Source organism: Columba livia, chromosome 2, assembly GCF_036013475.1.
Source record: "Columba livia isolate bColLiv1 breed racing homer chromosome 2, bColLiv1.pat.W.v2, whole genome shotgun sequence".
Lineage (NCBI taxonomy): Eukaryota > Metazoa > Chordata > Aves > Columbiformes > Columbidae > Columba > Columba livia.
Genome location: NC_088603.1, coordinates 106,715,230 through 106,727,722, shown reverse-complemented (window position 1 = coordinate 106,727,722; position 12,493 = coordinate 106,715,230). Strand labels below are relative to the sequence as shown.

At 43.4% G+C, this 12,493-nt stretch overlaps 1 protein-coding gene across 3 annotated transcripts in view; it reads left to right on the top strand.

The window, feature by feature from the left end:
- The window catches only part of LDLRAD4 (low density lipoprotein receptor class A domain containing 4), a 301,744-nt gene that overhangs the window by 96,068 nt on the left and 193,183 nt on the right, over window positions 1-12,493 (top strand). For all 3 annotated transcript variants that reach the window (XM_065053070.1, XM_065053068.1, XM_065053069.1), the window contains one exon: window positions 10,066-10,524. In XM_065053070.1, coding sequence (XP_064909142.1) covers window positions 10,485-10,524 — 40 coding nt within the window. In that variant the 5' untranslated portion in view covers window positions 10,066-10,484. The remainder of the gene's footprint in view (window positions 1-10,065; window positions 10,525-12,493) is intronic.

Below are 12,493 nucleotides of genomic sequence, written 5' to 3'. Positions count from 1 at the left end.
TGGTACAATTTAAACTTACTGGTTTTGTTAGATACTGGGTAAAATAAAGACCTGGTATTAATGGAAGCAAGGAGGAGTTTGGATCTTTGTTCCTTTTTGTAGATTGTTGTAGTCTAGCATGAAAGTCAAAACTGGTGGAATACAGATCAGGGAAGCTCAGCACTTATTAGTCACCTAAAATCTAGTGCAGTTCTATAGGCAAATTTTTACACATTTATTATAACAAGGATCCTTTCTGGGCACAGTCATACATCTTTTAAAGCTTTCTATGGCACTGGAATTTTAATGGATTTGTGCGGTACATGATCTGTATAGGCAGTCTGAAATCATGACAAATGCTCTTTAAGTCAGAAGAGGCATACACACGTGACTGACATTTTGCACTGACTGCCGCTATACAGCAGAATGACATTTGTCTCCCGTGCTGCTCACAGCAGCGCTGGGATGTGCCCAGTGCTGGCTACAGTTTCTTTAGACTGGGTTTTACTTATCTGGATAACGCTCTATTTGGATTTTCTTTATGCAGCATGAAGATAATGTTGGCTACTGACACTGTAAATAAACCAGATTAATTCTTGTGGTGTGGCTTGATTTGCAGGAAACTCAAACTGCTTCTGTGTAGTGATGTGCATAAAATACTGGTGGGCCTTTCTCCTACGTTCCTTGCCTTCCTCAACAGCTGCTGCTCACAGCAGATGGACTTTCATAGCTCTGAGTGGTACAGCCTTCCAGAAAGTTGTGAAATTCTTATCAGCGCTTCTTCAATTAATATGGTGGCAGTTCGTGCTAAGTCAATTGTATAGTCATGTTTTATTATTTAACAGAAGAGGATTTTCTTTGGTCACGGCCCTAGGATGCTATATCCTTCTTGAGAGTGGCTGGACATCCATGCCTACCAGTGGCGTATGTCACAAACCCAAGTGCTGTACAGATAGTAGTTTAGTTCTCCAAGGTAGTAGTTCTGTTCTCCAACAGCTTCCACCCCTCTTGAGTGTCTCTTCAGCATCAGTTTGTTTTTCATTCCAGTTAGCACAGGTTCACGGTTCTCTTCTGCATTTCGCATTTGCCAAAATGTGCATTGTGTTCTGCTTTTTCGTTCATACCAAGTGTTTTGACAGAGGCTGGAATAATGTTGGATAACTCCAATTGATCTCTGGGTTTTCAGATTTCCTGTGTATGGTTACTTCCACATTCCTCAGGACTGTTCAGTGGGAGGACTGCACTGATCTGTGTCCACACACTGCTTGAGATTTTCACATGGGAGATTCCGTCTTCTGCATTTCCTTTCCAGAACAATCAGAGTGCAGATGTTTCTGTCTTCAGAAAAGAAGTGCAACTTGACTAGATCCACACAGTCTGCATTTTATGAGCAAAGTCAGTATGTGTGTCTGTATCTCCGTTGTGTATATTAGGATTTTTGGCTGCTCTAACCAATTCAGTGGTTTGTTTTCGGCTGTGCACCCTTTCCCTGGAGGATGCAATGTCCTCACCCAAAAGGTGCTGTTGGTGAAGAGAAGAAGGGTGCTGCTGGGTCTGCTCGGGATGAGAGGAAATGGCCTCAAGTTTTGCCGGGGATGGTTAGAGTAGATATTAGGAAAATCTATTCCTAGAAAGGATTGTTGGGCATTGGAACAGGCTGCCCCGGGAAGTGAGTCACCAGCCCTGGAGGTGTTTAAAGGACATGTAGATGAGGTTCTTAGGGACGTGGTTTAGTGGTGGAGTTGGCACTGTTAGGCTAATGGTTGGACTCGGTGATCTTAAAGGTCTTTTCCAACCTAAACAATTCTGTGATTCTAATGATTCTGTGGTCATTGACATAACTCATTTGCTGCAGGAAAGTTGCGCTGCCCATTCACTTCTTTTATGGAAGGTTTGTCAGTGGACATGACATGACTATGTGCTCCAATTATACCTAAAAACCTAGATAAAGAAATTTGGAAGTTTGTGTTGGCTGGTTAAAAGCTGGGAAATGCACAATGCACACTTGGAAAATGGAAAGCTTATAAATAGTATACAGTGCTTGTGTCTATGTGATGGGTTCTCGAGATGAGGTGAAAGGAAACCGGTATTTGCTGGTATTATTCAATATATTCATCAATGATTTGGATGAGGGAATAGAGTGCACTATCAGCAAGTTTGCTGATGACACCAAGCTGGGAGGAGTGGCTGACACACCAGAAGGCTGTGCTGCCATCCAGCGGGACCTGGACAGGCTGGAGAGTTGGGCAGGGAAAAATTTAATGAAATATAACAAGGGAAAGTGTAGAGTCCTGCATCTGGGCAGGAACAATCCCAGGTTCCAGTATAAATTGGGGAATGACCTATTAGAGAGCAGTGTAGGGAAAAGGGACCTGGAGGTCCTGGTGGACAACAGGATGACCATGAGCCAGCACTGTGCCCTTGTGGCCAGAAAGGCCAATGGCATCCTGGGTGTATTAGAAGGGGGGTGGTTAGTAGATCGAGAGAGGTTCTCCTTCCCCTCTACTCTGCCCTGGTGAGACCACATCTGGAATATTGTGTCCAGTTCTGGGCCCCTCAGTTCCAGAAGGACAGGGAACTGCTGGAGAGAGTCCAGCGTAGGGCAACCAAGATGATGAAGGGAGTAGAGCATCTCCCTTATGAGGAAAGGGTGAGGGAGCTGGGGCTCTTTAGCTTGGACAAGAGGAGACTGAGGGGTGACCTAATTAATGTTTACAAATATATAAAGGGTGAGTGTCATGAGGATGGAGCCAGGCTCTGCTCGGTGAAAACCAAACAGTAGGACAAAGGGTAATGGGTTCAAATCGGAACACAGGAGGTTCCACTTAAATTTGAGAAGAAACTTCTTCTCAGTGAGGGTGACAGAGCACTGGAACAGGCTGCCCAGGGAGGTTGTGGAGTCTCCTTCTCTGGAGATATTCAAAACCTGCCTGGACACATTCCTGTGTAACCTCATCTAGGTGTTCCTGCTCCAGCAGGGGGATTGGACTAGATGATCTTTTGAGGTCCCTTCCAATCCCTAACATTCTGTGATTCTGTGAAGAATCATTTTGTCGAAGCAGCAAAGAGTTTCTGTGGGAGAGGAAGAGGAAACATCTCACCCACCTGGTGCTCAGCTCCACATTCATAATGTTGTTAACAACAGACAGGCAGTGGCAACGTTGTGTTCTCCTAAGGTGTTTCCTCCCTGCTTGTGCACCCTCTGTGGCACTGTTAAACCAGTGACTTCACTGTCCTTCTGCTGCTAATCTGGGTGGTTAGGTTCTGCAGCTATGACTGACAACCACAGTTTTTCTAACGGGATGCTAAATGTTGGATGCTCGAAGTCTTGAGATACACAGAATACCCTGGATTTCTGGTAACTCCTTGTTTCTCATACAAGTTATGGGGGCAGCAGTCAAAGACTTGTAATCTTTTCTCCAATCTGCTCACTGTAATTTTTGCTTTTTCCAACCTGCAAATTTGAATACTGACCCTATGTTGCTTTAGAAAAAGATTAATTAAGTCTGGATTCTGCTCTTACTAACTTTTTGTTGGTTTGGCAAATCAAATTCAGAGCTCAGGTTTTTCTCTGGTCAGGTTCATAGAGCAGCATGATTAATGATTTCTCTTGACAACTTCTGGTAATTAAGGTCCAAAAATAAACAATGCAATTTTCTCATTTGCCCTGCGTAACACAGCTTGTACAATTTCTCCCAATAATTATCTCATCCAAACCCAATAGCTTGTCACGGAGGTCTTAGTAAACTTTTCCACTGGGGTTTTACTGCAATCTGTCAGCGTAGCTATGGGAAAATGTATGGCTCTTTAGTTTGTTCATAGAGATAGAAAATAGAGGACCCAAATTAATTTATACCACTTAGCAAGATTAATGGAAGCAAATGTGGCATGCCCCATTGTGTTATCAGTTATTTATAGGATTTCTTCAAGTGAAATAGTCCTTACTATCTAATTACCAGAGGCTATTCGCTTTGGCATGAAGCTACCAAACATACCAATTTTTAAATCATTACTTCAGTTGCTCTCCGAAAAGAAAGAAACAAGTAGGAGGAGAAGGAAGAGAAGAAATGTCTGTATGGAAGCATTCCTCCTGTTTGTTTTAAACCAAGCCTTGTCTGTAGAAGGTTTTGCAGTGTGTGCTGGCATTGGTGTTGGGGATATGTCTTGCTTTCTCGAATGTTTTCTTAACAGGCTAGAAAAAATGATGTTTCGGTTTGGCCATATGCCCTCTTCTCCAGACCCGTTTCCTGCTTCAAATAATGCAGAAAGACTGCATCTAGCTTGGGTTGTCATAGAATCATAGAATGTTCTGAGTTGGAAGGGACCCACAAGGATCATCAATTCCAACTCCTGTCCCTGCATATGACAACCCCACAATTCACACCGTGTGTCTGAGGGTGTTGTCCAGTCTCTTCTTGAACACTGTCAGGCTTGGGCCGTGACACCTCCCTGGGGAGCCTGTTCCAGTGCTCCACCACCCTCTGGGGGAAGAACTTTTTCCTAATATCCAAACTAAGCCTCCTCTGGCACATCTTCCTGACATTCCCTCGGGTTCTGTCTCTGGTCACCAGAGGGAAGAGTTTGGCGCCTGCCCCTCCTCCTCCCCTTGTGAGGAAGCTGTAGCCACTATGAGGTCTCCCCTCAGTCTCCTCTTCTCCAGGCTGAAACAACCAAGTGATTTTAACCACTCCTCATACGGCTTCCCCTCCAAACCCTTCACCAGCTTTGTGTCCCTCTTCTGGACACTCTCCAGTAGCTTTATATCCTTCTTATCCTGTGGCACCCAGAACTGCACACAGAGCTCCAGGTGAGGCCGCACCAGTGCAGAGCAGAGCGGGACAGTCACTTCCCTGCCCAGCTGGCAATGCTGTGCTTGGTGCACCCAGGACACGGGTGGCCCTCTTGGCTGCCAGGGCACACTGTTGGCTCATGTTCAACTTACCGTCAACCCCCAGATCCCTCTCCATGGGGCTGCCTTCCATCCTCTCATCCCCCAGTCTGTGTGTACAGCCAGGGTTGCTGTGTCCCAGGTGCATCACCAGGGGCTCACCGGCCACCAAGGGCTGGTGGCTGAGCATCCTTCTTTGTTTAGGCAGTCTCAAATCTAAACCCATCTATGCATTTCTGAAGGTAAACAGTCTTTTGAGACTCAAGTCGGGAATGGGCATGAGGAATTAACAGATGCTAAGTTCACACCTGATGAAATGTGTGCAAAAGACGCATCTGTGCTGTGCTTAATTTTACTGCTCTTAGCAGAAATGCTGTCCTCTCTTTGCCCCAATGCAGGGAGTGCTGTAACAAAAAGGAAGGAGAAGTAAGCCTGGAGACCATTCCTAAACAGGCTGAAGAGTATCTGAAATTATGTGTAGGAATATAAATATGTATAACATAACATACAAACTCATTTTGTATATCACTGAAATACACCAAGAAAGTTAAATACAGCACCTGTTTAAAAAGTCATAACGGACCTATATGGATATTGAATACAGAAAGTAAAAACAAATGATGTACATGTGTGTGTGAGAAAGATGCGATTATATAAACACATTTTAAACATCTGGTTTTCAGTTTGATTTGTGGATTGTCTCCTGTGAAAGTTGCCTTGAGTTTTTTAAGCAGTCTTTGAATAATGGATCATAGTGTTTCCCAGGAACCAGGATTCGCTTAGCACTGACGCAGTGTTATCTTAGAAGGATGACAAATTATAGATAGAAGTAAATAAAATAAATGAGGATCACACGATAAAACACAGGCCCTGCCATCTGAAAAAGAGTACGTGTAACTGATAGATATTCGTACCTAGTTTAGAAGTCTCTATGGGAAGCAAAATTAAGGCCTGGAAAACTCTTAGTGAATCCAGAAGGGGATGGACAGGTGAGCTGTGTGTGTGCACATACGCTTCATTTTGAATTACTTTAGCAAACTTCAAAATATATTTTTACGAACTCCGTTTTATTAAAACAAAATGTTGGAGGTGGTTTTGTAGCCAGAAACTTCTCAAATACATATCCAAGTCTGTGCTGCCTTAACCTATAGGAAATATAGGCCTTACTTCAGCAAAGTGTTTAAGCATGTGGATTGTTCAGTACTTGTCCTGGCTTCACTTGGATTACTTTTTTCCTTGAATTTGGAGACACAGTTAAATCTCCTGAAAGCTAGAATTTCAAGCAGCCAGTCTTCCCTTGATTAAGTTAAATTAAACCGCAGCTTGCAAGCTGTTCAGTAACTTGCTCAAAAATGTAAATGTGTAGGTTTATCCTACTCCTGGTACAAATTTTGTTAAGCACCTTGGTCAGATGCTGTCCTTTAGGATGTCTTGTGCCAAGGGCTGTCATGGGAAGCGCTTCCCACAGCCACAGCCCTTCTGACAGCACATCCAGTGGTTTTCTAATGCCTGTGTGGGAACCAACAGCGTGTCACCAAAGAAACAGACTGTACAGAGTGAAAGGAAATGGAAAAAAAAAAACAAATACAAAAAAAAAAAACCCAAAACAAAAGCAACCCACAAACCCAACAACCACAAACAAAAACCCCACCTTTCAGCATTTACATGTCAGCCAGTGCTTTTGAGTTTTTCAAGACATTACAGAGATGCCAGTCTTGGAAAAAATGCCAGTATTTCACTTCTTCTTTTGGTGCAAGTTCCTCCTGGCTCGTCCTGACTGATGATTGCACAATTCTTCATAAAATGTAGTATTATTGCAGTATTTAATGGCTGCTTTTCTCTCTTGGATTATTTTTTACAGTGGCCCTTTAATTCTGCATTTTCAAATGTTTAGAAAAGAGGAATAGCAAGTTCACTAGCTAAATATACCATGAGAGCATGTAACTCCCATAAGGTGTTAAATAGTCAAAATATTTTCTGTCTGCGCTTTGTGTGAGGCTCAGGTGGTGTTGACTTTCTTAGGACCAAATCAGAGAAAAATGTAGAGGATGAAAACAAATGGGTTTGATTTTTCCCTAGGTATTCAATCACATTAAGTGCATAGTAGCTGAAAATCTTCATAGCACAGCTCCGTATTTATAGAACACAATGTTCGCCTTTGGTTTGCTTCTGAGTCTCATATAACACTGGAGTGGATGAATGAAAGCAGAAGTGGAAGCAGAGTTTCTGTTGTGATTGGAAAGGATGTAACAGATGGATGGAAGAGGAAAACTCTAGTCTTTCCAGTCTGCATTTTCTCTTTGCCGTCTGGTCACTATAATGGGACGTGTTCCCACCTGGGTCTCTGCAGGTTGTGAAAACTGTAATAGTTCCATTGACGATGGCACCTTATTGTAGTTCTGTTATATTGTTTATTCTCCTCTCTCTTTTTCAGGTAAGATTTTAACTTTAAGGAGGTTGGTTTAACGTTTCTACACCCCGCTGGTGTAAAAGGACATACACATAGTTTCACCAGAGTTGGCTGAGCCACACTGAAACGTGTCAGCAAAGGTCCCGACCCATTCTGTGCCTGCAAAAGCTTAGGAACAAACACAAACCTCCTCTGTTTAAACATCATTTCAGCTTTAATGGAAATTTTCTTGATAATGTAAAGTACAATGGAAAAGTCATAGCTGTACATTATTAGCCATCAGTGTGAAATATTTTATATAACTACTGAGCTTGGTTTTGAGTTGAGAAGAGGCGCAGTGAGCTCTGAGCACCACACAGGTTTGCCCCAGCAGCTTCCTCTGATTCCTTATGTCCTACCAGCCACCTCCAAGCTCATTGTCTGCCAAGGTAGAAAAGGGCTTTTGCAGTGATAGAAAACGCTCACTTAGGGCAATCAAGAGACATCAGTGTCTTCTTTCACTTGAGACCTTAAGGGAGGACTTGAACCTCATGCAGGGCACTACATTTAAAATTTTATGGTCTGAATGAACTCTGTAAGCGTTTCGGTGTCCTGTAATTTTGTTACAATATTATCTTTCTGTCTGAAGAAGCAGTGGTTGCCGAAAGCTTCTTCAGCGCTGTTGGGTTCATAACTAGTTCAGCAGAAATACTGAAGATGTGGAAGATAATTCTTCTTTTAATAAGAAGTTAATTTTCAAGAACATAAATGTATTTATTCTTTTAAGAATCAGAAGTATATGATATCTGATACAAAGGTGTAACAATAAGAGAATTTCCTTGGATGATAAGGTGTTGCTGCTCATCTGTTGAGCATCTCTAAGCTGGAGAGAGAAATTAAAATGCTGAAAGTAGAAGGCATCAAAATTGAGGATTTATAAACCAAAATCAAAAGTTGTAAGGCTGAAAATGTGAATGCAATTATGGGCCTGCTCTTATAAATATAAAAGAAACTCAGGCCTCTAGAGAAAAAGCTTGGGAAATTAGACCAGCATCCATCTGTAGTCATTACAGAATAGTTACCACAATGTTAAGAGCCAAGAGAAATATGTGCTACAGGGGTTGTGTGTGTTACACTTGCTCAACTATACATATTTTAGAATAAAATAACCTCATGTGAAATGCTTATTAGTTGTATAGAGCACTTCAAAGGGCTGAAATTTGAGAATAATCATATTTTAAAGACTATTCTAAAATTGTTATGCAGTTTTTTCTGATAGAAGATACTATTGTGTAAAGGCTTTGTGTTTGGTTGCTGTTGGTTTTTTTGTGTGTATGTGAGTTTTTTTCCTTATTTTCTACCTTCTCCTCTGTGAAGTTGGGATGTTTGGGTAAGAGATGGGGAAAACATCTTAAATCTATTCTGCAGTCATATTTGATTTGAATGCAAATGACTGGATTTGAATACAAGTAACCAATCAGTCGATCCTGTGCTGTGTTTTGAGACAAAAACGTGTTTTTCAGTAACACTGGCTTAACAAAACTGGGGGAGGGAGGAAAAGTGGCAGGCTGCATTTGACGGTGCCTGCAGGGCAGAGAAGGTGCCCCAAGCGTCTCTGCAGTTTTGGACCACCTGGGATATTCAGCCTTACGCTTCAGGGTCTGAGGCAGCGTCTAGGTCCTGCAGGTCAGGGTAGAGGGTGAGGTGGGCTGGGGCGGTGAGTTGTTCACACCTGCCCGTGGTGCCCAGTCTCGCACTGTTCTGCAAAGCAATAGGTGCTGAGACTGATGGTGACCCTTGGCACCCTTTGATACGGGCTTCTCCAGTACATAGACCTCGGGTCTGATCCAGTTCTGCAAGCCCTGGCTAGACTCATTAGCTAGAATCCATTAGTAGGTGATGAGATATTCACAGACCTGGTTTCAGCCCACCTGTGCCACTGAATTGGGAGACAGCAAGCCAAGGGTTGGATGGCTGGGGAATGAGTGGGTTCTCCTCCAAGTCCACTTCTCTTTCTTCCTTTTTTTCCTAAAATAATCTTTTCCCTAAACATGTAGCTGTCTGCTGTTCACCTTCACTCTGTAGAAGTAAAAGTACCCTGGTTTTTAAAAGCTGGATATGCAGCTTCTCTATAATAGTTTTCAGTGAGTTGCAGATATCCGTGCTATGTAAAAGCTGTATGATCAAGAAGAACTTAACCGCGTTTCTCTTGTATAGCCTGTGGGTATTTTTAATTTTCCCAAATGTCTGAAGACATCTGAGCTGCCTCATCTGTGTTACAATTGAGACTTTAAACAGATAATTGACAACACAGACATACCAAGGTTTTTAACCTCAGAAGACTGTTAGAATGGCATATAAAGTGTTGGCAGACAGTGCTCTCTTTTCCTGCTCCAGAAAAGAAGGGAAGCAGGTATAGGTATATGGAATGCTAATAATCTCAGTGTGGTTTTGAATAGACTAGACTTGGGAACCTTGAGTATTTTTCCTTTTCCTTTTTAACTGCAATTTTGTTATTGTATTGCTTCCCCCATCTCTGCTAAATATGGCTTTTGAAATGTAAATCATATCATGTTCTCAGAGATGCATATGACACCCTCAGCACTGTTCCTCTTTGCACTTCAAAGAGCTGTGTGGTCACACTTTGCATCTCAGCAAAATCGCAATATTTGCCTTCTGAAGATCTCCTTTAATGTGTACAATCAATCCCTGATAATGTGTTTTGGATTTTTGTTCCCTGGAGACTGTTAATTTTAATGTTGCTACAGGTCATCAGGAAACATAATCTCTTCTTTTTTTAATTTCTCAGTGAGCGTGCCTGAGGGGAGAGGAGCACAAGAGAAGAGAGACAATTGAACATCACCAGTGGCCGAGACCTGAAAAAATGGTACTGGATGAACAGAGGATTAGAACTTAATTGTAAAAGGGAAATAAAGTCTTGGCAGGCGATTTGCTTCATTTCCACATTCATCATGGCCCAGATCCTCTGGCTGGCTGGTTGATGGGACTGTCCAGCGCTTCCTACTTGGATCCAGCACAGATCCCCTCTGCCTACAGATCGAAAGACCTGGGATTGGGTGGGAACTGGATGGTGCCAAATATGGGAATGGAAAGAGAAATGGACTCTGACGAGCTAAGATGGAAGTGACTTGACAGCTCCAAGCTCAGCAGTTGTCTCCAGTAAGGACAGGTTAAGCCGGGAATCTCAAGCTTTGCTGGGAGAGCAGTATGCAGGAAGCTGGTTTTCAGGCCACAAATGCTTTCACAGGTAAGAACTTCTAGTTCACCTCATAGTTTTGGGGCAGTTTACTGGTGCTTAGAAAATAAAATGGATAGGTCCTGGCTGTCGTTAGTGCCTTATAGTACTTTCAGTTTAAATAGTATTTTAGAACAGTTCACCTGAGGAAGAGTTCAGCACTGGTATTATCAGTGAATAACACAGTTATCCACATTTCAGGCCCTCTGAAACAATGCCACAAACCTTAGGGAAGGGTTATCTCAGCTTTCCTCATTACAGAACTCATTAACAGCTTAACAACAAGTGGCCTCCTGGGTCAGTATAAAATGTAGTCTGTTAAGTTGCTCTTATGTTCAACACGGGAGTTTGGTGAGGGTGCAGGGTGGACATGGTTCTTATCAGGAGGCTTCTCAGGAACATGTCAGCGCTGAACTTTTCTTGTCAGCTGAAGCACATCTCTGGGCAGAACTTGCCGGGTACCTTCTACTTGTACTCCCTCCCACCCCGCACTGTTCACATGCTGCAGTGCTTGAACTGGCAAAACTGGAGGGTTTTGGTGTTTCACCTGAGTCTCATTTATTTCCCTGTAGATATGCTGAAAATAATGTAATGAGGAGGAGGATGCCAAGGTGGTGTGTCTCTGAGGAAGGCTCCCTCTAGTGTGGAGTCTGCTGGAGTTCATCCAGGGCTTTCCCTGCCTGGACTGCTTTCTGGTTTGAGAGGTGGGAGGAGGAAGCAGGGATCAGACCATCCTGCTGCTTTGTTTCCACATCTGCTGGCCAGCTGAGACCCTACAAGAAATGGGTAGAAAATCAACTGGGTATTCCTCTTGCTTTAGTAGGTCTAGATAGTGGATTAGTACCACAGTGAAAGTAAATGTCTGAGACGTTTACAGTTCCAATTTAAAATTTTTGCTTTTTGCAGAAGTTTACTGGATTGTGGGTTGTAAGTACAGGAAGATAATTTTCTGTCTCAGGCTGCTTTACCCTGGGCTACTTGCTGATTTAGGAGCTCATCCCAGGAAGGAACAGCAAAACTGTTCATCTCCCCATGGGCAGGGTCCCACTTTGTCCTTTCCCAGAGCAGGTCCACCCTCAGAAGCTGGTCCCAGCCTTCTGGCTGTGGTGGGGTGGCAGCTCTGTGTCTGGCTGTCCGCACCAGCACATCGGTGTGGAGCAGTAGTGCAGTTCCAAACTGTCTCCATTGTCTGGCCTTGCTTTGATTTACAGCACGGTTTGTCTGTGTGTCAGTGAGACCTGTCTTGAAGGAGAGGAAATGGGAAGCTTTTTCCCACATGTGCCCCAGTGCTGATGGGAGACGTAAGGCCTGGGACCACCGCAGGGCCCTCCTGCCTCTGCCTGGGCGGCAGCAAACTCTGACAGCTCCCTGCTGCCGTTCTTGTCCCATCTGTGCATCTTCTACCTCACTGCTCTCTGCCAGCCCTCAGCTCATTCCTTGGAGTTTGTGCTACTCCTTTGCTCCCTGCCAAAATTCCTAGCCTGTGCCTATTTGTTCCCTTCCTTACCTGCCCTGCCTTCTGTGGCTCTCCCCTTTGCTAAGAGCCTTATTACCTTTAGTACCCTTGCAATATTATGTTATTTTCTTTCTAGCTTCACACTTTTCTGCTACAGCATTTGGTACTCCTTAGCTCCCCGCAGGCAGGGGTTGTTGGCACTGTGATCAGGGTGCTCGAGCAGCAGGGCATCAGAAAGCTGGTAACCTCATGACTGCTGCTGGGTGGAAGAGACTTGGCTAATAGTGCTGCATAAAACTTTGGGAGATGAAACTGGGGTCTCTGGAGGCCTAAGACAACAGTGAGATTGTGGTGGCAGCACAGCAGGTTCAGACCTTTTCTGGAGACTTTTAACAGTGTGAAGGTTGCTTAATCTCTTGTAAAGAATTCTTATATTCTTTTGGAGTTGCCCTCAGATAAAGGTATTAATAAGCATTTCCAAATCTTGTTAGCTGTACTAAAGAATTATTAAACATTGAGGTAAGT